Source organism: Poecilia latipinna, unplaced genomic scaffold, assembly GCF_001443285.1.
Source record: "Poecilia latipinna isolate Pla-1442-1.1 unplaced genomic scaffold, P_latipinna-1.0 Scaffold20, whole genome shotgun sequence".
Lineage (NCBI taxonomy): Eukaryota > Metazoa > Chordata > Actinopteri > Cyprinodontiformes > Poeciliidae > Poecilia > Poecilia latipinna.
Window position 1 is genome coordinate 134,674 of NW_015112636.1, and position 25,416 is coordinate 160,089.

Here is a 25,416-nt window from a genome sequence, read left to right on the forward strand (position 1 = left end):
GAGAAGGAGGTGGGGGCGGAGAATTTTTCCTTTTAATTTTTCCCAAGGGTTTTTTTTTTTTTTTTTTTTTTTTTTTTTTTTAATCAAACTCATTGAGATGAGATATTTTTCTACATCTGGGGAATAAACTGTTACAAATATTTATCTTTTCAGAACATGACCTAAAAAAATATGACCTTTAGGACCTGCTGGGTCAAGACGTTGCAGAGCCATCTTTTGTTCAGCAGTTCCCCTACAATGTCTTCACTCTAAGGTTCTGGCCTGCTTCTCTGATAAATGATCGTTGTATTCATACTTTTAGTCAACATGATTTTTTAGGAACATTTCTCTGTTAAATTCTTAAACTACAAAAAAATTAAATAAAATTATTAGTAGCCAGATTAAGTAGTTTTAATCTGCTTAAAACACAGTACTCCATTTTGGTCTGTCAAAATGTTCCAGAACATTTTAAGGCATGTTTGATGGATTAACGATGTTCCCGATCGTGCTACTGTGCAGGCTTTCTGCAGCTGGTGGGACCAGCCCTGCTGTCGGAGCTTCAGAAAATAAGACATGAACCCCTGTTTGATGTTTAAATCAGGTCATTTAAATCGAGAGTAAAACCATTTCTTCCTTAGTCAGAATAAAATGAAAACTGAAGCAATGTCACATCTGGAGCGGGAAGCAGATTTAAATCAACGCTTACTGTACAAACGCAGCAACCTCCCCTTCTATCGCCTTGTGTATGGATGGTGCTGTACTGTAAAGAAAATCTGTAAAAATGCCCGTTTGTTTGGTAAACAGTGGATTAGTCATATGAGTGAATCTACAGCCGGATTTCTTCTTTTGTTGTGACAATGTCACAGGGTGACTTAAGTGGCTCAGACCTCTTATTTTGTTTCCGGTCCGTCTTGTGCTCAGCCGTAACCACGTTCGGCACATTACAGTCTATCTGTTCCCGCAGCCCTGGATTAATCTCCTGTTTCCTCTGGATTATCTTAATCCCAACTTTAATCCACTGAACAGCAAAGTTATTGTGTTTGAATTTGAACCCAGTTCCCTTTGTGGCAGGAAATGATGTGTAGACCGTGTTTACAAAGCTGGGTTAAAAAAGAAAGGAAAAAAGAAAAACAGCAGTTGGGTAAGAGATGTTGGCGTCTTTCTTCAGACGGCTTTATGTGGGATTATCTAAAGATTTCTTCTGTTTTTAAAGAAGAGCTGAGACACAAGCAAAATCATTTTGACCTTCTCTTACAACGAATAAAAACATTAAGCACCCTTTTAAAGCCGTTATGCTAACCACATATTCCCCTCAGGTTCCAAGAAAAAGATAAAAATGGCGTAACCGCTGTTTGCGCAGACGGGAACTGTCGTCGCCTTCCCCTGTAAAGTGTCATTTTTGCAAATCCAGTGAGAAAACTAAAATATAACCTGGTCCTTCGTGAAGCCTTCGTAAGAGGAGGGCGGGAACGGACACGGTGACAGCTCTGCTCATCTGTGGCAGCAGTCTGTTAAATTCAGAGGGGCTCCACATCCTGGCAGATCTTATGCATTTTTAATGCTCACTCCGAACTGAAAAATGCAAGAGGATGATGGATATGCAGGAGACTCCTCGTGCCAGATGATACCCCTTCTACATTACAAGTGTAACCAGCTACTTGCTCTCCATGTGCTACTCATGATGCATCCCGCTGCCAAACACTTGAATAAACAGATTCTAACAAATATATTTTTTGGTTTCTAACCAGACGTTAGCTTAACGGCTTGTCGATGCTAACACAGATAATTAGCAAAACAACGGTTTTCTAGTGCCTTTTTTTTTTCCATCCAAACCGGATATATGAAAGTTATTAGAAGAGATGATGTAACCGCCTGCTTGGTGCAATCCCACCATCACGTCTTCCACTATGAACCACCTGCTTTTTACTGATTTATCGCCTCCATTCTTTGACCCGACACCAGTTTGTGTCTTTATGTTTTCTGTTCTGTTGTAATCAGATTCCATTTGGAATAACTTTTGTATGACTTTTGTATGACTGGATTGAATTTATTCGTAAGTGCCTAGAGACAATATTTTTGGGGGGGAATTGGCGCAATGTGAACAAACTTCATCCTGGTCACTGGGTGACCAGCAATTCCACTTCAAGGTTGGACAAATACTCTGGTTAGAAGGTGGTCAAGTTTGCTTTTCACTGAAGGTTCTAATTTGACAAAGCTGCGTCAAGGAAAGAAAACTGAAACACAACAAACTGATCATCTACGAGGGTAATCTGTAATGATCAGTTTGTTTTTGACAGACTGCTGCTTTCTTGTCGCGCTGCAGTCGGCCGCCCACGTCGCCTGGCACCAGGGACCGGTCTGGTTCTGGGGAGCAGGGAGGTGAGATCACAGGTAGGAGCTCGTCCGTCAGGTCGTTATGCAGGAAAGCTGTGAGCTGATTTCAGGGGTTAGATTTATCCGTTCCATTTAAAAGAAGTGCTGAAGCTCTAATAACTGTCTGCTGTAATTAACACGCACTCAGAGCTATTTAACTAAAAAAATAAAAACTCAGTAAGTAGCTCGAGTGCACTCACAACTTGTCGAGTAGCTGTGGCTCTTTGGACCGTTACAAACACAACGCTGGGTTTGTCATATCACTTTGTTGAAACGGTGAGAAGCAGGTGAGAGAGAAGGATTCGGGTCAAGTTCTAATCCTGAATGTTAAAGGGGCAGCATTATATATTTACATCACATTCACACAGTGCCATTTTATAGCACAATCAAGTAACACTTACCTTCAGTTGTATATATCGATATATATATATATATATATATATTAAAGGAAATTTGACTAATGTAATGTCTCAATTGTTGAATTTTCTGTTTTTATGGTGCAAAGCACTTTGAACTATCTTGGTGCTGAAATGTACTGTACAAGTAGATTGAACATCTGAAAATTGGGCCTCCGTCTCTTTAAGAAGCTCCTGCTCTTTCTGAAACGCCGCCTTCAGGACATCGTCACAACATTGTTCCTCTAGTAACGCTTCAACAGCATCCTTAGCGTTTCACTGAGAAGTAATTTTTTATATAATGAGTTCAGCAAACGCACAGTTCCACCAGTTGTTTGCCATCTGCTGCTGCCACTAGTTTGAAGGAGCTGTGAGGGTGGAGGGGTGGAGCATGCATCACACTTCTGAGGTTTCTGTTCAGATAAACAGAAGAATAATAAAAGCCTCACCTGAGAGTCTGATATGGACACCCGTTTCGACTCCACTGTGGGCCTGCGAGCCCCTCGAGACGAGATGTGCGTGTAACCTCCCTCTGACCCCGCCGACAGGTAGGTGCCCCTCTCCTGAAGGGACAGCTTCCTGCCGGACAGGTGAGGTCGCAGCGCCTGGACCCGCTTGCCTTGAATGCTCTCCTGCTGAGCCTTTCCGTTCTTCATGCCGTTGGCGGACGAGCCTTCGGGGTCTTTCGTCGTCATGGCGGCCATGAGATCGGTCAGACTGCTCGTCTGTTTGGAGGAGTTGGGGTCCAGCCTCTCGCAGCCCGGGTCGCTGCTCATCGCCATGGCGTCCAGAGGGGGTTGATGGTGGCGCGGGAGAACCAAGGAGCACCCAGCAGCATCAATGTGATCTGGGCCAGCCTGCGGTCCTCAGCTGAACTGGAACCAAACAGGAAATGAAGTATGGTAATGAGTTTGAGCTGGGCGATAAATTGATTCAATTGATAAATCAAAATTTTTGTTTTTGAGGGTTTAAATGTTGGAAAATCTGGATGATTTTTTTTTTTTTTTTATACAAACGCATGCCATAGTTTAGAGTGATGTTGGTACACCCAAGGCCGCCATCTTTATTTGATAAGCTTGTTTTATAGCGTTTTTTTATTTGGACTTTGAATTCAGGTCAATGACGGAATATTAAGGGCAGGATACAACTTTTATTTATTTCATGAATAAAGTCAATGTAACAAAAACATGTTTTTGTAATATTACAAAAGATATTTTTTGTACATTGACTCTAGTGTCATTATTTCAACACTAGAGTCCAAATAATGACAATAATGTAGGAGATTAAAGTTGTAAATTTATGAAAACTAAAAAAAAATTTAAATGAGGAATGACGTTTTACAGAAAAGAAAATACTAAATCTGCTAGGACATCAACACCATACAATGATGTATTAGGGCCATTGTAGATTAAAAACCAAAACAGGAGTAATAGATTTTTCATAAGGATTTTAAAAGTNAAAAATTTTAAAAGTCAAAAATTAGTTAGAAAAGAAAAGACTCCAAAATGTTGAGATTAATAGAAATTTTTGAGGAAAAGAAAAACGTGGAAATTGCGAGAACGACACAGAGAGATCTGCTGAACTCTATCCAAGCTTTCTGCTTCTGGTAAAATGATATATTTATTCTGTTAATATTACAATTATATTCTCGTACTTAAAGAAAAATTCTCATAGCGTGGTCTTAATACTAACAGAAGGGATGATGGGAATAAAAGCCACTTTTTAAAAATATTTTCTTTCATTTGTCTTTTTTTTTTTAGTTAGTAGAAAAAGCGAGGAAAGAAATTTATTCGATAAAATGTGCTGTTTGCATAAAAATAAGTGCAAGAGATCTGCACCCGAAGGAATGGCTCAAAGCTCAAAAACAAGTTCGTATTTACAAAACTACCGATTCGTTTAAAACGCTCTTCTAAAATGCCTCGGTGGTATCAAACTGTTCACACAACCAAAGCTGATTGAAGCAACCAACCAGAGGCTGGAGTTTAATTAAGCGGTCTGAAGCAAATAGGAAATGTCATCTTCTTGTGTATGCGGGCGGCCTGGTGGGTCAAGTTTCCCACTGTAGACATGCACTCATTAATTCAAACAAATGTCAGAAATAATAAAAGCAAGCCCTTTCATTGAAAAGTTAATTACACGTTATGCCTTCGGTCATGAGCCGCTGCATCCCTGTGAAATACACAATGCCAGGCTAACATGAAGCTATGCTAAATTTGGCTGAATAACCAAACATTTGTTGACTGCGTTCCAGCCTTTCATATATAAAGAAAAGGACGTCAGAAGGAGAAAAAAATGTAGTAAAACAGAAGCCTCCAAATCCCACGTAAGCTTCTAGAAAAGAAACCCAAAAGTGAGACGGGGAGGCTGAACGCAAGGTCACCTTGGAGATGTTGAGGAAGTGTTGCAGGATGCTATTCCTGAAGTGTGTCGCAAAGGTACAGTCACACACAGCAGTGATGTGCTCAGGTTCTCCATCCACCTGACCGTCTGTTCTACACTCACTGGCGATGTGAACTTAGTTTTATCACAATATTATACTGTTATACCATTGTGATGACAATAAAAGTGACAAGAACTATTATTTACTTCTTTTTTAGGTAATTGTATGGCTGTGAATGCATGACACAGTAGTAACAGCCCCAGACACACACACACACACACACACACACACACACACACACACACACACACACACACACACACCTCTCTTAGAAAACAGTCTCGTTTGTAAAGCGCTTCACAAAACGAAGTATGATTGGCATCACGACATTGCATTTAATCAAATTTATTGATATTTATTAATACTCTCATTGAACAAACAGTGGAGAAAATAGTACAAAATTTGACAAAATTAGCAGTTCTCTTTAAAAACATTATTTGAAATTCATCATGAAGGCGATGAATTAAAATTTTTACTGTGACAAGAAATTTATCCCGATAAAGGACAAGTGATACTAATTGGACACTTTATTAGGTATATTTAAACTGATATTTACACAAATGCTCACTAAAATTTCATAAAAGGTTGGAAAATTTTAATCAAAAATACAAATAAATTGATTAAAGCATCAGGACTTATGCTGCTTGATACTGGGGGGGAAACAGGACATTGTGATATTTTTATAAAAATGTAAGATTATTTCATCTTATGATCTTGCAACAACACTGTCGCCTTCTACTGTTGAATAAACTTTAAAACCAAGCCATAATCCGCTCCAACCATTATTAGTTCTGTAAACGGTGCGCTGCTGTGTGACGCATTTTGTAGTATGAACAACTGCGCAGAGAAAATCCGATTTCAGCAACAAAACAAACAAACAAAAAAACAGTGCTTCATTTCCCCTGCTGCCAGAAAACAGCAACACATTTAAAATGTCAAAATAGAAAGAAAAACTGCGTTGAGCCAAAAGCTCTGGCCTTCCACAGCAGCCCCTATCGCTTCAGCCTGCGGGCTTTCTGTAGGTATCCACCAACCATCCGCCATCACAACAGGAAGCGCCTCATGGTGGGAAGTAAAACCATTTAATGACATCAGCGATGCAACCCAACAGCGACTCTGTTGGCTCATGTGACAAAATGGCAGCTCTCATCCATTACTCAGACCAGTTTAATGACAGGAAAGGGACGTCGTGTGGAGAAGTGCTCGCTCGTCAGGCGTCAGGGCCACGATCGCCCTGCGGCACATGCGCACATCAACGTCGCTTTCCGAACGGCTGTTATTTAAATGACACGCGTTGCGCGAGCAGGAAGAGTCCTTTTAGCCACCTGCAGCGAGGGGGAAGTGCATTGTCTGCGTCCTGACTCATTTGAACGACGGACAAAGAGGAACCGTCATATTTTTTTTTTTTTTTTTTTTTTGCTAATTCTCATCCCAACTGGTGATTATGCGGCTCCTGAAACGGGCTCGTTCTCCCTCCGCTGTGGCTCCATTCGGCGAGCTGCATGTGGGAGCAACATCCTGGCGGAGGTTGGAGGCGGAGGAGAAGTCCTGCTCTGGTTATTAATTTTAGCTGCGCTGAGACTTTCTATTGGTTTACACAAGCGCATTATGCTGGGTCCATTTTATTTTATTTTTTAGCTAGGTTATTTTTTCCCATTAGAAAAGATTGTATATTTGCAGCTTCAATCCATCTTGTTTGATAATCGTTTTTCAGTTTTTCAGCTCTGTCCCAGCGCTTCAGAAAAAGTATGCGAGTTTGGTCGTTTACTGCAGTGACTTTCTAGATTTGACAAAGAAAACCGAAGAAGCAACTTCTGTTTGTTTATTTTGTTTTAATGTGAGGTGATTAAACTCAACCTTCTGCTTCAATCCCCACAGTAGTTTACGGCACTGGAATTGAGCCAACAGCATTTGTTTGGCTTACAGAGCATATTCACCTCAAGCTTTGTATTCTTTCTTCTAGGGCTCTTGAAAATGTTCCTATTGGCATACAGCATGCAGCAAGCAGCAGAGACAATTACAGTAAGAGGGATGAATGGCCTGTAGCCAGGAGGAGAGATAAATTGATTTGGTTTCCATTTGTGAGCCACTTTTACCCCTAACCTGCTTTCAATCATCCTTTGGCTGTGTGCTGACATCAAATCCAGCCATCCCAGTCCAAATTATGGTTTGAAATGCTTAACTACAGCAAATAAATCACTTCAGATCTGGTTGTGGGAAATAGAAATAGAAAGTACACCCTTCTTCTATCCTAAGGTTGTTTTTTTTTTACTCATCAGAAAAATCAGCCTTAGTTTAATAGAACCTCAAGATAATTAACCCTTTATGTACTGAATTTAAAATGTCTGCTTGGATATTGTACGCAGCTCTTTAAATGTCCTGTGAGTAAATATATATATTTGTCCATTTATCCATAACAACTGGGACTTTCGATATCTAGCAAGTTATTTGTTCGTTCTTGTCAGGATTCTGGGTTTTCAGCGTTAGAGTTTCTCCAATGTTTGCAATTTGATAATTTTCTTCGTTTGTACTCAGCTTTAGTGATTCTTTTTTTCAGTATTTTCTTAGCCGTTTATTCACTTATGTTTAGATTTTTCTGTTTGCTCTTTCTTTGTATTCAGTTTGTCATTTTCAGTTAGGTTTATGTTCTGCCTGTTCCTCAGTTGTTTATGTTTACTCCTCCTCTGCTCAGCTTATGCCGTTAATTTCTCTCTCCCTCAGCCTGCCTGCCTGTTCTCTCCTCACAGCTGCACCCGGTTTACAATCAGCCACCTGTTCTTTCGCTTGTATTTTTAGGCTCATTTTTTCTTTCTCACAACGAGATCCTCCTGTTTGTTCCATTTGCCATCAGGAGACTCCCAATGTCCCGTCTGCATTTTGGTCCGATTCCTACATGTACCGTAATAATTATGTTATAGATTTGAGATGATTGGTTTCCTGCCCCAGTTTGATCCAAGTTTGAACTGCTGGACAGCTGGCCTAACATTTTAACTTAAGACTTTAGTATAAGCAGTTATTGGTTGACTTGGGGACTTCAGTATACCTCGTCACCACCATTTTTGACAGATGATATGACGTTCCTTTTTGCTGACACACCATGTTTATTTTTTTCTGCATTGACGTCTGCTTGGGTTAGATTATTTGAGTGTTTTATGATTTCTAAGACAAGCCTGCCTTAAACACAGAAAACCCCCACAAGATGCAGGGCATATGCTCCTGTGGTGCTACCGACGGGCTGTGAGCTGTTGATGCAGAACAGAATGTGTTGATGGGCAACATACTGTGGCTCCATGTTTAAGATCAAATAAAGTGGAGAATGGAAGAAACAGCAAGCACCAAACTGAACAAGGCTCTCAGGATTAGTCGTTAAGATATAATAAAGGTTCAGGAGATTATTTATCTGTGTAAAGAGTAAATTAAAAGTAAAAAAAGTAAATGTAAGTAAGTAGTTAAGCAGATAATCTTTAGGTACAAACAACAGTAAAATTCAAAGAAAGGTTATGACTTGTTCAAAAAGTAAGTTATTTGTTAGGATATGGGAGCAGCAGCGTTTGACTTACAGACTCATCTGATGTTTCCCTAAAACAACTTGGAAGCTGAAAACAAACAGGATTTCCTCAATTTGAGAGATTTCGTCAATCCTTCAGTGCTGTGATCATTTGGATACATGCTTTTAATGGAGTTGTTGGATTATATCACATGTGGGGGAAAAAATGCACTTTGAGGTCATTCTGGCTCAAATAATAATTTTCTTACATATGGAAACTGTAAAGACAGCAACAGTCAGAAATTTGTATGATTTCTGATCGCCCGTTTTTGAAAAGGATTTTTTGACAGCTTTAACTGATTCAGAATGCTTTTTGATGAATGTATTACAAGAAGTTATGAAACAAACATTTATTTTAGGATCTGTGCTTTGTTCAGTACAATCCAGCTCGGTCCTGAACAACGTTACCCTGTAAGATGCAAACTTCCTACGACTTACAAGCTAACGCGATGACACTTCGAGGAGAATTGTTTGTTCGGGACTCAAGCCTCTAATTTTTCACCGTACAAATTAGGAGCGTCGTGGTCCACAAAACCCAGCTTTTGGTGCGCTTCAATCAGGCAAAAGGAATAAAAATATATGACATTTTCAGTTCAGACAACAGTAAAATATTATTTTTCAATTTCTGAAATTAGTTTGATTTTATTATGTTCTACAATTCTGTAATGGATTGGTGACTTCTTGCCCAATGATGGCACCAGATGTCCATACAAGGATAAGCAGGTCTAGGCAATGAATGAATGGACGGATGTTCAACTACTTAAATAAGTGGAAGGGTATAGAACTGTCTGGGCATTAGTTGAACTTTTCTCAATAATTAAAGTAGTACAAGCAGGCATAGCCAACATCAGGATCGACAGATTATACAACAAAATAGCCACTGAAAACGGTCAACGTTCAGTTCTGTTCAGTCGCTTGGCACAAACGGGCAGACCGGCCAGCCAGACCTCTAGACAATGTTTGTGTAAATGGGACACTCATGTGATCCTTCGATCATCGGACAACCCCGTATTTGTTATTGCGAAGGTAAAAACAACCAAATTCTACCTTTGTTCAGGCTGGAGCTAGATTGACTTGATGTTAGTGAGCATTCCCCGAGTTTGAGAAAGGCTCTTTTAGCTCTGTAGCAACTTCTACGTTCAGTTCATTGGTGTATTCTTATGAGCAACAGGCTAATGATGTTCTTCTAAAGTGCATCAGTCCATCTGGAAAAACAGCTTTATAAGTTGTTTTGCTGCTGAACTGTTTTCTTTCACATATAATTTCCAATAGCAACTGGTACAACAGCTAATCATTAAAGGACACAAGGGCAGTCAGATAAATATAGTGAGATTTGCTTCCTACAGGTTTTACAACCGAAGAGATTACTATGCAATAAAGTGAGTCAGGTGACATGAAGCTACAAAGTCTGTCTTAAAGACGACGGTTTAGATAGACAGGCACTGAAAATATGCTTCTCTGTGCTTCAGAGGACACGACATCCCAGTGAGAATCATGAATTCATCCGCACTCAAAGTCCAGTAAATTGCAGTCAAGCAAGAAAAATTAAATGCAAAACATTTTCCCTTGAAGTTGGAAGTGCCCTCTGAATCGTTGAGCTTTGATCGGGTTTTGGGGCTTTGGAGATTGAGCTAAACGATAAACATTTACAGTCCCTCCCGTGCGAAGATGCTTGCACACGTCAGGGAGCCTGATTGCTGTGCACGTTACTCCCTGTTGCCCCGTTTGCATTGGCTTCAATATTTATGCCTGGAAAGTCACTGTATTGGACTTTAACAGCACACATACCCGACTGCTGCATGCAGTATTCACAGAACAAAAGCAAAAGGGGTTAAAAAGATGATCAGAAAATGAACTGCGGCAATAACCAGACATTTAATTGAAGAGCAATAACATCAGATCAAGTTTATTTGAACATTAACCAAATTACCAAACCACGGCACACTCATAGATCCATCAGTTACTGACAGAAACATCACAAACCCGCAGGTACAACGCATCATTTTCATCACCTCTACGACTACAGACTTTTATTGCTCAGCATCCAATATTCCCGGTGTTCACAGAGTGATAGAGGTATTCATGCAGTTACATCAAAGCATAGTCGGAGAATAAGATTTCATTGAAGTCAACACACTGCTGCTGCAGGCTGTTGCAGACTACCAACACACCAGTTCCTTGTAAAGACTTTCATACCACTTTTTCTCATATTCCAATCACAAAGCTCAGTGTATTTTGAGAGAAAAACACGAAGTAAGACATCATTGTGCAGTGGAAGGTAACAGGTACAAAAGGTAGTAATAAATTTTTTTTTTTATATCTTGCAAGTGAAAATATCTCATAGTCAGGCTGAATGGAGAGTATTTATTAACATAACATTATGTGGTAATGCCACAGAATTTCCTTTATATTTACGTTTTGGTCGTTTTGCTGGAAGGTGAACCTCCGGCCCAGTCTGAAGTCCGTCACCGTTTTGTGTCACAGTGGGGATGAAGTGTTCATGTGGACGTGAATTGTTTTATATTTTGTAAAACCTTCAGATTTGGGTCTCATCTAACTAGAGCACCCTCTACTGGCCCTTTTCCACCAGCGCTTGCTCAGTGCGGGTCTACTCTGTTCTAAGGGATTTCCGCTAGTAACGACTACATGGAACCAGCCCCATTTTAGAACCTTTTCCGCTGTGGTTCCAAGTGTGCCGAGACGGCATCGGCTGAAAACAAGACGTCAGGAGACCGTCAGTCATTGGCTAATGGGTGGAATCAACAGTTGGGTCACAAGAATGACACCGTACTACTTTTTCTCCATGGCCAGAGTCGACTCTGTTCACACATCCTGAGCGGTTCTCAACGTTTTTTGTAATCACCTCAGGGGTAACACAGACCAAGTCGTGTACGACACGCAAGCGATTCGATTGGCAGCAGACTGCATTCTTTGACTGGCACATGGATTTTGGAGAAACTGGCGGTACACCTGCAAAATGACATCATGGGTGCGTGGACCACAGCTTTTGCGCGCTTCCAAACTCTAAAACAGACTGCCAATGGAGACACCCAACTTGACTAGAACCAAACCAGACAGAGTAAGACTTGACAACAGAGAAGGAACCTTACAATCATCCGACCCCCGTTATAAAAGCTCACAATGGTGATTGGTTCTGACAAAAAAAAGCCACAGACCGAGCAGAATGTCCAATATAGCTTCCATGCTGTCAATGTTGCATTGTTTTCATGCCGCGTACAGATCTCACCGTACTACTTTTCAGACTCTGGAATCGTCCACTTCTTGACGACCCGACTCAATGCAGCAGTTCCTCAGTTATAACGGAAAGTAGAATTGAGCCAAGTCGAGAAGTGCTGCTTGGTGCTAGTAAAAAAAGGGCCAAAACATGTTTGATGGCTTCTGATTGGCTTACAAATTGCTTTCCACCCCTGTGTAAAGGTCCGTCCTGTCAGTTGAAGTGTACAACCTTGTCTCGACAGGCTTGCAGCTGTGCCATGTTTTTTCCATTTCTAGTTGCTAGACTGAACAGAACACTGTGAAATGCCCAAAAAAACAAAAGTAGAAGTCTGCTAGGCTTTAGGGGTGTCACATGAAATCCCTAATCTATATTGAAGTGTGAACATTGTTTTTCCAAGGTGGTGCAATATTCGGCAAAGGCCACATCCAGCTCCAGCCATCAAATGTTGTCTTTTTTGCTTGTTGTTATGCAGAAATTGGCTCCTAGAACAAAGAGTTTTCCCTGCCTGAAGCTACGTCCTCCCCGTTCCCTCAGGTTGACGGGGTCCTGTCACATTCCATCTCACTCAAGTGAAGGATAGGTCACATTAAGTATTCAGGGGGAAAACAAAGTGCTAGAATACAAGGAGCGGACGAGCCAAAGGAAACGCTCACTTGCTGCTCTTGATGGATAATGCAGCAAGACTAAAATGAGGATTTGCATAGCTCCTCTGCATGTACACACACACACTTACAGTTACACATACATCCACACACATTTGTACAAATTCTTAATTTTTCCTGGGATTTCAAAAGCATTGCCGGAGACATTCACACTAGGACGAGGTTTTCCCAGCGTTTCTCCTGGTTGGTTGCATTTATGCTACGTCACTGTTGACTGGGTGAGCCTCATCCATATGGAGCAGCAGTGAGCAGCAGATTAAGTCAAAGAACCCATAATCCATCACACTCTGAGCAACAGGCTCTTTTGCTCTCTCTCTCTCTCGCTCGCTCCTGTCGTCTTTGGAATGCGATTATTTATTTTGTGTCAAAGCCAATTTGTTTTTAGTGGCGACAACAGAAGCAAAATGACACATCGGGATCCAGAACGGCTCACCAGAACAGCAGCCCAGACTTTACGAGAGCACAGCGATCACTCACTGCAAAGCTCATCTGGACTCTTTTTGGAGCAGTGATGGTGGAACACAGAGAGGAATCAAAGTGGCTTACAGTCGAAACCAGAAGTTTACATACAGCGAGAAAAAACGTCTTTCACCGTCTATGTTTGGTCTGATCACTAGGTCTGTTAAAGTACCAAAATAATTTTTATTTGTCAAATGCCACAATAATGAGAGACGCAACGTGTCAGAGATATTATTTACTGCTGCCTTCAAAATCTGAGTTTTACATATAGAATGAGTACTTTCACTTTAAACGCTGGGGGAAAGCCCAGATGATGATGATGACACGGCTTTCAATGCTTCATACAACGCTTGATAGAGGAATGTTGTGATGGCAGAGTGTCAAAAAAAACAGCAGGAGCTTCTTGAAGAGACAGAGGCAAAATTTCAAGGCATTAAATTGTAAAGTCAAATTTCTTTTAAGTCATATTTGATACATACAGCATTTTGTAAAAGTTACTTCGTTGGAAATAAAATGATATCATGAGACTGGAAAACATAACATCACCCCTTTAATTAAATGCAGAGCCCACTTGTATTGAGTGCTTTGAGATTACATAAAGTAAATAAAAAATTGTATTGTTAGGAGACAAAAGAGAAATTGGATATTATTTAAGGAAGCCGTGGAGGTGATTCAGTCTTGATGACAGCTTTGGTGAGTCAGTACTACTTAAAAAAACAAAAAACAAAAAAAACAAGACACTTTCAATTGAGTTAACCTGTCACATACTAATCCCCTGAACACTTTAATTCAATCAGCAGGATTAGCTGCTAACACTAGGAAACACAGCTGGATCTGTGAACCTGTCCAACACCAGGCTGGTGCATCCAATCCAACCGATGCGTTGGACAAAAGCAGCCATTGCCGCTCGGCAGGCGAGACGACGCGCACCAAGTCCACGAGCTGTAATCGATCTGACTGAAGCGGAAATAGTCTGGGACAACAATCCCAACCAAATCCAGGGCCACCCTCTCTGAGCCTGGCTGCCTCGGGCGATAATAAGCCTGGGATTACACAGGATGTACGAGTGCAAACTGGCAAGTTGGATGAGCCAATTATTCCTCCTCTGCTCGCGCTGACAATGAGCCCGCAGTGTCCGGCATGGCTGACCTCCCTTTCGTCTAAGAAATGTCATCTGACGAGCTTCCTTCCCGACGTAGAGGGATCTGCATCGCGTCGCCTTGCACCCTCCGCCTCCTGACACGAAAAAGAGTCGCTCGATTTTTTTTAACCGTGGTACACCTTGGTTGTGTAGTCGGCCGTCTATTTTTAGAACCACCTAGTGCTGGTGTGTGTGAAATGGGGGACTGCTTTTTTTTTTTTAATTCGGAGAAACATAATATTTTTCATTTTTATTTGACCATTAAAATTCTCCCCCAGGAGCCCGAGACACCTGAATGTAAATACCTTGGATGCTCCGCTGTGAACCTGCAGAGGATTAATCTGCTGCTGCGGAAAATGAGAAGCCATTTATCTGTCCCCTTGGGAGTAATACTCTAAATCCTTCAGAGAGGAAGAACATCCAATTGATCTCTATGCGGTCTCATCACTTGCACAAACCTGCGGGCTACTAGGAAAGTCCTGATGCATGGCGGCTGCTGCTGCTGGCTGAATGTTTCTGCCATCTAACCGACTGATAAAGTGCCTGGGGAGCCATGACTGTATAGCCGGCGAACAGATTCAGCTCTCGCCATCTTTTAATCCAGGAAGAAAAAAAAAAAAAAAAACAACCTGAGCACGACCATAACAGAGTCGGAATGCATACAGGGTAAAAACCTGTTTTAAAGGTGTAGAAAGGTTGGCATAGGACTAATAGTGACATATTTTAATGAGCTGGCATAAACATTTCATTCTGAAACGATCAGAATAAACCTGTACACTGTCCTGAAAGACATTTCCTCTTCCCTTAGTCTGTTTTATACAGAAACGATTAATCGGATTAACCGTGATTAATCGATTATTGAAATAATCGTCAACTAATTTAGTAATCTGTTAATTGTTTCCTGAAAGAACAACATTCAGAGCAGTTATTAAGTCAGACTGTACAAAAATACACATTTTGCTCTTAAGATGAAAATATATTGTCTGTAAAAACCCTGAACTTCTCTAGTGCCTGTTTAAGCTTTACCTAATTCAAATTATACATTTAAAAAATATTATATTAAGCACCATTTCCTATTCAATTATTAAATTAGTCAAAAAAAAAATTGGTTTTGGTCTGATGAGTAAAATCAGGCCAACTGATATTAACAACAACCGATATCGCATATTGATATCAGTTTAAATGTTTATATTGCTGCATCCCTAAAATGTTCAATTCAAAACGTATTCCTCCTCTTCTTGTAAAACCCTGATGCTCTGAGCCTAAAAGTAGATTACAGTTGAAGTTAATTTAACCATAGAAACAACCAAAGTGTACATAACAGACATTCGTAAAGCTTGATAAAGTTCTGTGCCTCTAGAGAAACTTTTAGTTTGTTCTTCAGCCGTAAATCATGTTGTAAGGCAGACTTTCATCCAACAATAACTACCGTGAGATCTTAATATCGCAGGCTCCCATTACAGCACACCCGTTTGCAGCTTCTGACTATAAACAATGTTTTAATTAACCTAATTAGCAGCGTGATTGATGTGGCTTGTTGATCTACTGATTTGGTTTGGTTCTAGTTGTTCGGCAGAAGTAATTATCGCTACTTCTTGACAACTAAAAACGAGCCGCGTCCTCGACTTCTCAGTGAATCCCAAACTAATCGGTCTTTCTCACAGAATTTAGGGCAACAAGGCAAATTGTTTTTATCCTTATCTCTGTAAAGCAGGTTCCTGAATGCAACTCTGGCGGTTTGAAAAACCAGAAGACACTCTTGGAAAAAAAAAAAACAAATTGGATATGTGGCGGGGCTCTTTGAGGAAAAGGTCACAGACAAAGGAGTAGAGAGGCATCGCTGTGGGCCGACTGCTGGTATCAGAGAGAGGAATGTTTAGCCCACTGGTCCTTTGATGACTCATCTAAATAATGGCAATCTCTAAAGAAAGCTGTGCTTGTTTTTACCCTGATCCTGTGCTTCCACTGCTGCCGCACGAAGCAGAAAGGTTTGAGTCAACTTCCACATGCTCATTAAATTGAGAACAAATTGTCGATGCTTTTTTTTTTTTTTTTTTTTGGAGTTTATCCTGAAGCAGAGTAAGCAGCTCCAGAAAGCGCTCAGATGAGTTCAGAGACTGTAAATCCAGCTTTTCCTCGTTTGTTCAGCCCTTTCGTCTCATCCTCAGGTTTACTACAATTTGTTTTTTTTTTGTTTTAGTTTAATCCAGGGAGTGATTTTAGCATCTAGGTCACAAAATGCCCTCATGAAGACACAAAGGTCAGAGTTGGATGTAACCTAACCATAAGCTACGACTTCATCCAAAGCAAAGCATTAAAAACCCAACAAGATGCCTCTTGTTTGTTTAATAGAGTAAAAGAAAGTGTCAAAAACTTAGTAGAAGTAGTTCAAATATTAACTAGCATAAATGACAGAACTTATGGACCTGTACAGTAGGATTTGCCAAGGAATCCTAGCAACATGCTAGCTCAGAAAGACAAGATCTTTGAGCGCTGCACCATTTATTTAGTAATCTCTTGTCAATCTGAACTAAATATATACTTCTACTAAACTTCAAAACCAAATTTCACCTGATTTTAGTCCAAATATCTGTATAGTTTTGTTGTCACTTAGGCTAAACTTAAAAAATGCTCACTGAAGCTAACAGTAATCCAAGAGCACAGATTAACACAGCATAGCAAACAAACAGAGAACGAAGTTAAAGCGTCTGGAAGTTTGTAAGACATTGAAAAGACAAATGAGACGCAACAATTAGCATCCAAGATAAATTTCTGAATAAATAAATCTTCCTCTGCTGCCATTGTCAAACTGTAGTTAGACTACAATTCCAGAACTTTGTTGTTGTTTACGTCTCCTCTTTCTGTTCACTGATTGGCCAGGATGAAACTCGTTCAGCATTTGAGCTCAATGGAACCAATCGCAGACGAAGCAGTGAAGGGAAATGTGAATCGAATGGAGCTGCGTAAGGAAATGGCCAGGCAGACCTCCTGCGATGTGTGAAGATGTGTTCTCTATGTATTGTTGATCTATGATTTTGATCTACAAAACAGTAATAAAAATACATGTCATGGACATAACCTTATATTGTTCCCCCCCACACTTATAATCTAGCGCACAACATTTTCTCCCCTTCAGAGGATTAATGACAGATGTTTGCAAAGTATTCTCAGTATTTCCAGTACCGTCATTCTGGTTATTTTCTCTCTGAAGGATGAAGGCCAGCTTTTTAATCAAGAAATGTGGGCAACGTAAGCAGATTGAGCTGTAAGGCCTCTTCTTCATCTTATGGAGACATGAAACACCACATTAATGGTACAAGCTACAAAGAGAAACATTGACGAAGGCTGAGGCCAAGGTTGGTGGAGCTCCAGAATTGGAACGGATCTAAAGAATGCCTCGCTCCTCCGAAAACGGTTCCCGTCTGAAAAGGAGAGCACTGGTGTCGGCAGGCTCCCGGTCACATTCAGCTTTCCACTCGTTCAACGATTCAATAGAAAAGAGGCCAGCAAGCTCATCCACACTGAAGGGTATTTATATGGCGCTGCTGCAAGGACACCTCTGCAGAAACGGCACAGCGAGCCACGCAGAGAGAAGCTGAAGAGGGAGCAGAGAGTGCAGAGCTTTAAGTTCCTTCCTCTCAGCTGGCAAAACCCATTGTGATAAAGAAAAATAATAAAATCCCTGTCCTCGAAGCAATGAGAGCTGATTTATTTGCCCAGCAACAATTTCTCTGCTAAGTAATGGCAGGCAATCAACAGGAGCCACCTACAGCTCTAGTTCACGGAGGCAGAGATATTCCACACATTAGTATTTACTGCTGACAACCTAGTCTGCTGCCTTATTTACTGGACTGTGTAGAGAGCAGGGGAAAAGTTCATCATTCTGGTCCTGCAGTCTTAGGGTTTTAATAAGCCCTTTTTCTCAGGGTGGAAGAGTTATACAACAATCACCTTTAATTAATTGTTTTAAAAAACACACAAATTGTGTGTATAAGTTTGAATTTCTTGCTAGTTTCCCCATGAATCTTCAAGCTGTTCTCTATAAAACTCGATCAAATGTCCTCCAGTCTGCTTTGGGTTCATTCACACCAGCCCCGTTTAGTCTGCTTTAATCAAACTCTAGTTCTTTTGCCTAAAAAGTGTCAGATTTGTGTGGGGAGAAAACTCTGACGTGGACCAAAAAAAGGCAAACTCTGGTCCGTCTAAAAACCTAGCTTTGGCTCAATTGGAAGTGAACTCTGGTTTGAATTAATGGCAGTTTGAATTAGCATGTGAACGCAAAGTGAACCAGGTACTACACCAACAGCAGGAAGCGCACCATAGCGCAGGGCATTCTGGGTAAAAACAACAGCCGGAGAAATGACTCGTGATCTTTTGCCAAAGACAAAGAAGAAACCTTAAAACTGCTAAAATCTGACACTACTCCATTTTTGCCTACATTTAACGAAGAAGGAAGTTGCACTGTGCTTTCCTCAGAGGTTTTCATGCTGCGTCATTCGACAGTTCTTGTTTCTTGGGGGAACAGATTATTTGAAGAGTTTGGTTCATTTGACACAGTGCAGTGTGAACGTGAACCACATGAGCTGAAAATGGAACAAATGTTGCAATTTTGGTCCCCAATCGACCGTCGGGTGTGAAATCAGTTTTTATTCCAGAACCAGTTCAGTTGTGTGTTTGCAATCATTGCAACACTCAACAACCGTTTTCCAGGTTTTAACCATCTTGATTACTTCGCCTACTTTGAGCAAAGCATCAGCACCACCAAAACAACACAGATCCAAAATAACAGATCAAAACTGGTTCAGGAATGGATTCATCTGTGCAATAAGCTCTTCTGAAAGGCCCCAAACCCAACTGCACTATGATGCGCTTGTTTTTTTTTGTTTAAAAACATTAAAAACATAGATAAACTATACACTTCCTTTATCAAATACTTACTATTGGCTTCAAAACGTTAGGTGAAGATTTAACGCCAGGAACATTAAATCAAAAATGAGTGCAGGCGCGTGCATGTATCTGAAATTGTATGAAAAATTGTACACATTTTATAAAGCGAGATAAAATCTACAATAAATCCAAACTTTTTTTAAAGAAATGAGTAATTCCACTCCGGATAAAAAAAAAAATTAAAAAAAATTACAAAGGCTTCATTAAAAAGGTCAACATTATTAATTAATATTACACTGATGGCGATGAGGAATGTGTGAAAACTTTTCGCTGACACCGCAAGTTCAGACCTAAACATGATGGCACAGGAAGAAAATGGAGCAGCATAATTATTACAACTCACCCCAAAGGGAAAAAAGAGTGTGTGAACGAATTTTTAATCAGTTCTCAAAGCGATCAGCTATTTTACTTTAAACTATAAACACCACCCTGGGTGTGGAGGATAATTAATACTCACCCTCATGGGACAACAGGAGACATAAGTCTAAAAAAAAAAAAGCTATTTAAGCCAAATAAAATTATGCAGAACTGACAAGTCCATGCAGCATCCAAAAAGGAAAAAAAGCTGTAGAACACACATAATGTGTTGTTGCGTGTCAATGCTGGTCTATTTCTGCAAAAAAAACAAAAACAACTTCCTTTGTGCAGTTGTGTGACTAATCATTTTTGCTTCCTTTATCTAAAAAAAGCAAAGAGTTTCCCAAGGTCGAAGCAAGTTAAAAGCACTCTCCTCAACTATTCGTGTGCAGGCTTAAATCTGCACATCATCCTCCTTTTTGGAAGAACATCAAAATCCTGTTTAGGTGTGGAACGACTGTGCAAAAGTGGAGAGAAGGCAGAGTTTGAGCGGTCCAATACACCCCGAGGGGGGAGAAAAACTGTGACGGGTAGCGAACAGAGGAGAAGCTGCTGTCTGAGGAGAAGGTTTGGACAGACCTGTTATCCAACAACAGCAGCTCTCTGCAAATATCTGACTGAACAGCATCTGGATCAGAATCAGACGTTCAAGAAGTGCTCCTCGTTTCCTGTGGACCGGGTCGCATTCTGTTGCTGCTTCTTCTTCCACCGTTTCAGTGTCTCAACATGGTAGTTGTGGCCCGGCGGCACGAGGACGGCTTTTGTTGAAAGAAAGTCACATAAAATCTAACTTCAATTTCTACGGCACGGATGCAAAAACCTAACACTGCACATCACTGTAAATAACATCAGCCCCATATCGGCTTGATTCAAGTAAATCATTTCTTAATACTCTGAACTGAAGATAAACTACAGGCTCAGTGAGCAAACATGCATGTCCGTTCTCAGTTTTTGGTTTTCCTCATTTCTGCTCACAAGCTGCACCGTTTAGATGTTCCCCTGAAATTAAACATGTGCTGATGATAATAAATAACCGGTGCAGCGGGTACATCATGCAAGCAGGTACCTCCATTACACATGCTAATGAAAAGTGGGGAGTGTAGTGTAAGAGTGTATGTGTGTGTGTGTGGTTGCTTGACTGCACTTGATGAGGTTTAAGTGAGAGATCTGAGAAGTCCCTAAATCCTTGCTGGTTGTGTTTTGAATAATCAAGGCTAAAATGAAGCGTAAGTGGGACGGAGTGGAAAGATGAGAACCTGGAAATGTATTCACGTGTGGATCCGCGCTCCCCGGCTACACCTTCCCACCCCAATGAACTGAAGCTTGGAGTGATGCTCTTAAAGCCTTGCTGACATCAAAAATTTGATTTTCATCAAGTAGGTGTGGAAATATGACAGGTAGCACTGAGGCATACCAGCAGCCTTACCTCTTTGGCATGTTAATTGCACCAAAAATCTGGATTCTGTTAAAAAGAGAAAACAATTATTTTACTTAATATTTGTTGAATTTTCATTTTAAACTCGGTGGCTTATTTCTAAATTGCACGATAAGTATCCAATAGAAGTGGCTAATCTGATATAAATTATAAATGCATGCTGCAATGTATTGGAGCTCATTGCATGTTTTCTGCCTACGAGTTACCAAGAAACAGTCTGAGGCTCTATTTAAAGGGCAAATTCCCAAACTTAGGAATGCACCTGGAGAACAGAAACACAGATAAATAAAGACAAATGTCAACAGAAAATCTATTCCTGCAACTGAGTGCAGAAGTTGTCAAAAATGCTTACAATGCAGGTAAACCAGGTGTATTGCTTAACGTGTTTTTGCTTCAATTCGTCAGATTAAATTTAGGTTGCTGAAATGAAACCATGAGGGAGCGAAGGAGGGATGGCTAAAATGGTGCGACTAAAACTGATTATTCATTAAAACTCCCACCAAAGTGGAGACTTGAGAAAAGTCTCCATTTGTGTTTGAGAAATGGGAAAACGAAGACTGTCGCGTTACAGTCTGCGTCAAATAATGCGCCAATACATCCACGTGCTTGTGTTGACATAACTGATCGACATTGCCCAGGGTTTTATTAACTTTATATGCTGATATCCTACTTAAAAGTAGTTTAATTCATAAAAGGAAGTCATTGTTTGTTTTTTTTTCTGGATAAAACTCCCAGGTAGAAAGCCAGACTAATTAGGCAAAACTAATCAGAGACATTAATCGTAATGTGTAGACTAAGACCTAAATATTTTCTATATCTTTAAACATTTCTTCATTGCAGTGCAATATCAAAATCTCTGGTCAAACAGGAAGGATGTGCAATCACGTCGTTGCTGGCGGGAGAGGCGAAAAGCAGCTCCAGTTCGCAACACGTGATCCTCAGTGGAAACAAAGCGATGGAGTACGACTGGTTTGCATGGAACATAAACAGACGGCTGAAGATGGCTGCTGCCTGCTTTTTGTAACTCGAGCCGCCTCGTTTTCACACACACACCCTCATAAAACAAATTATTATTTTATGCAAAGACCAACTGCAGGCAATGTGTCATCTGTGGAGTTTATGGAGAACAAATCCAAAGAGATGCGAGAGTGCAATTTCTGCTTTTCAGCTCAGTTAAAAAACTACTTTAATTAAATTTAACATTGTTGCAACTCGTATTAGTACAATTTTCTCCAACTAGTCGTTTGCTCACGTCATCTCCAGTAAGTGGACAGTATTACAGCAAAAATCATAGTTGTATAACTGCTTCATTAAGAGGAAACTCAGGGTTGCCCCATCATTTTCTTCATTCCCCCTCCAGTGGTTCCACAGTCGTCCCCAGAACAGAACCAGCCTTCTTCATCTGGTGTTTGGGCCTTTTTAAGTCCATGGCTGCAATGCTGTTGCCTCAGCAGGTGATTGCACAAGACACCTGTCATCCAGGACAGTCTGGTCTGAGCTCGTCTATCAGATTTTACCCCATTTCACAGTAATAATCGCAGAACAACCCGTGTAAGAGTTAGGATCAGCAGGATGGTGATACACGGAGCAAAAATCGAAAAAGATCTCCACGCTCCAAGGGAAATCGTTGAAAACGTGATTTCAGAGAATTATTAGCAATTAATTACTTTTGTGATCCAAAAGCAATATAAGCAATTTATTTTCCATGAGAACAAAGGTTGGCATCGAGGTTGTCTATAGTTGCCAACAGGTATTATTTATGTTCCGTTCAGAAAATAAGTGGAAAGGTGTGGAAAACAAGACACGTTCTTGAATAACTCGGTGCATTTATTTAGCGTAGCACAGCAAATGCAACTAACCGAACAATGCCGCCATACTTTCGACATCTCTTACTCTTTCTACCGTTTCTCATTTATCCTTATCAGCGGCTCCACCTAATGGCGAGGAGTAGTATTACACAACAATACAATATGTTTTCCTAAATCTGTGACAGGTGGCTAACGTTACATGTACCGGCTAATCGTAGTGGCTATCTGGCAGAGAGTTAGCTAACTAAAAACTAAATTGAGCTAAGTAAATTGTGTCAAAACAACAACAAATGTGAGGCACTATTTACATGTGTGTCAAATAAAAACAAAAGCACAACGCCATATAGATTGCATAAGTTAAATAATTTATTTGATACTAACCTATATTACCTTCGAGATACTTGGAGTGAATGTTTCAAATTTAAAAGTGTTTGTTGTAGTTAGAACGATTTAATCACTCTGTTAGAGTAGAGAATTAAATAGGATGTTTGACAAGCCATTACTGCATTTTAACCAATAAAATATAGATTTGCAAAAAAAAAATATTAAAAGCCTCATTTACTGAAATGTTTGGTTTCATGACTTATAAGCATTATAAGTTTCTGGAGAGCCTAACCTTTATTGTCTAATTACTCAATTATTCGCCACAATAATTGATAGAATGTTGATTACTAAAATGATCTTTAGCTAAAGCCCTAAAGAAGAATGAGTTTTACAGATAGTAATCACTAATATTGGATGCTAATCATAGTTAAAATTAATGCATTTTAAATTAGCAAAACCTAGTTGTTTTACAGTATTTGCTGCATTTCTGAATATTTTCTGACTGCTCGACAGTAAAACTAGAAAGAAAATGTTTGAATGCTGTTCCTAATTCTCATAGTGCTTAAAAATGAAGCTGAATTTGGCTAATATTGTTAAAATCTACTAAATTAAAGCTCAGAAATCATCCACCAGACTCTTTAACTGTGAATCTCACTCGTAGTGGTAATATTTTTATTCTTTCTGATGCTGCAGCATTCTGAAATGACTAAAGCTTAGCGGTAATCATAAACACAACATGAAAAATAAGTTTGGAGGAGCCTCTCCATTCTGTTATTTTCCAAACTCGTGTCTTTCAACCCTGCGACGGCAGAACGATTCCATAACGGCCGAGTTGCACAAACACACGCTGAGAGCTTCCAGGAACTCGGGGGGGCCGATTCGGCAGAGGAGAGACGGCAGCAGCAGATGCAACAATAACAAGAGCGGCGACAGCGAGTGTACAGCTGCGCTTTGGTGTCAGGGATGCTAGATTGAAGATTGTGAGACTTTAAACACAGAAATGTTTGCTTTGGATACAGCGGGCATGTGCTTCTGGGACAGCACGCTTCAGTTGTACATGGCAGCTTGTCTTCCTACCTCTGCTTCAACTGCACTGTGTCAAACAAACCAAACTCTTTGGAAAAAAATATATATATGTTCCCTCCCTTGCCTGTGGTGGCGCTGCACCAAGAACTATTGAAGAAAAACCAAAGAAGAAGACACGAGAGCAACTTCATCATTCCAGAAATGTTAACAACAATAGAGTTTAGCAGTTGTAGGATTTTTCTTTTGCCTTTGATAAAAGAGCATATATACATGTGACGATAATGAAAATTAAAGTGGCAGCCATGCAGGGTAAAGCTACAGTTGACACCAACCAGCACAGGGCGATGATAGGCCAGAGTCCAACCCTCTGCTTGCCCATCAGGCTCATGTGGGCGGAGCTAACCTTTACATAATACAGGTGAGAAATGCCCAGCCCTGCATGTACAGCTGTCAGGACAAGTGAAAAAGCAGCTAATCTAAATAAGACATCACCTTAAACACACCATCTCCACAGTCACACATGGTGGTGGCAGCATTGTCCTGTGTGAACACAAGATGCCAAGAACAGCAGATCCTTTGGGAATGAAAAACTAAAACACAACAGTGGTGCTCAGGATCTTTTGCGTAATGCCACTGCACAAACATCAAAAGAGACGCTACTGATTTCTGTTTATGAAGGCGATTTGCTTAAGAGGCGGAAAGATCTCGAAGGTGTCGACACTTCCCTCTTTAAAAGACGGCTTCAGCTGTGCGAAGGGAGCCGATGCCGTGTCACAGCCTTCAGCACATACAGCAGAAATAATAAAAAGGAAAAGAAAAATCAATAGACCATAACCAGCTTTTTCAGCAATGCAGCTTCCTCTTGTCTGTTTATTTTTCCCTTTTGTCTTCTCTTTCTACAAAACTGCACTATTCTGCAGCAGCATTCTGCAAATGTGCACGAGGCCAGCGGGACAAAACGAAAGCCGCTTTACTTGCTGCCGAATTGTTCCAGTTGGAAAAGCCATCTAAAGTTCACAGAATCCCATCCAGAAATCCTTTTTTTTTTTTCCCCTTTTCACGTTACGTCTCTCTCGGTGCCGTCTGTGACATTCACGGCCCATAAAAAAATTAACTAACGAGTCCAAAAGAGGGAAGTGGAGCGGCTGAACGCCCGACAGCCACAAACGCGTCGGCAGTGTTGCAACACGGCCTCCGAGCGGCTCAGCTGAACTCATTTTATGCATGGCCTCGGGGGATGGAGGTTGTCACACTGCCAAGCTGGTTTTCTGTGTGCGAGAAGCAG

General features: G+C 40.5%; 1 protein-coding gene across 2 annotated transcripts in view; it reads right to left on the bottom strand.

Moving 5' to 3' along the window:
• camkk1a (calcium/calmodulin-dependent protein kinase kinase 1, alpha a) overlaps positions 1 to 25,416 on the bottom strand; it is a 64,422-nt gene that overhangs the window by 37,063 nt on the left and 1,943 nt on the right. For both annotated transcript variants that reach the window (XM_015035158.1, XM_015035164.1), the window contains exon 2: positions 3,197 to 3,622. In XM_015035158.1, coding sequence (XP_014890644.1) covers positions 3,197 to 3,529 — 333 coding nt within the window. In that variant the 5' untranslated portion in view covers positions 3,530 to 3,622. The remainder of the gene's footprint in view (positions 1 to 3,196; positions 3,623 to 25,416) is intronic.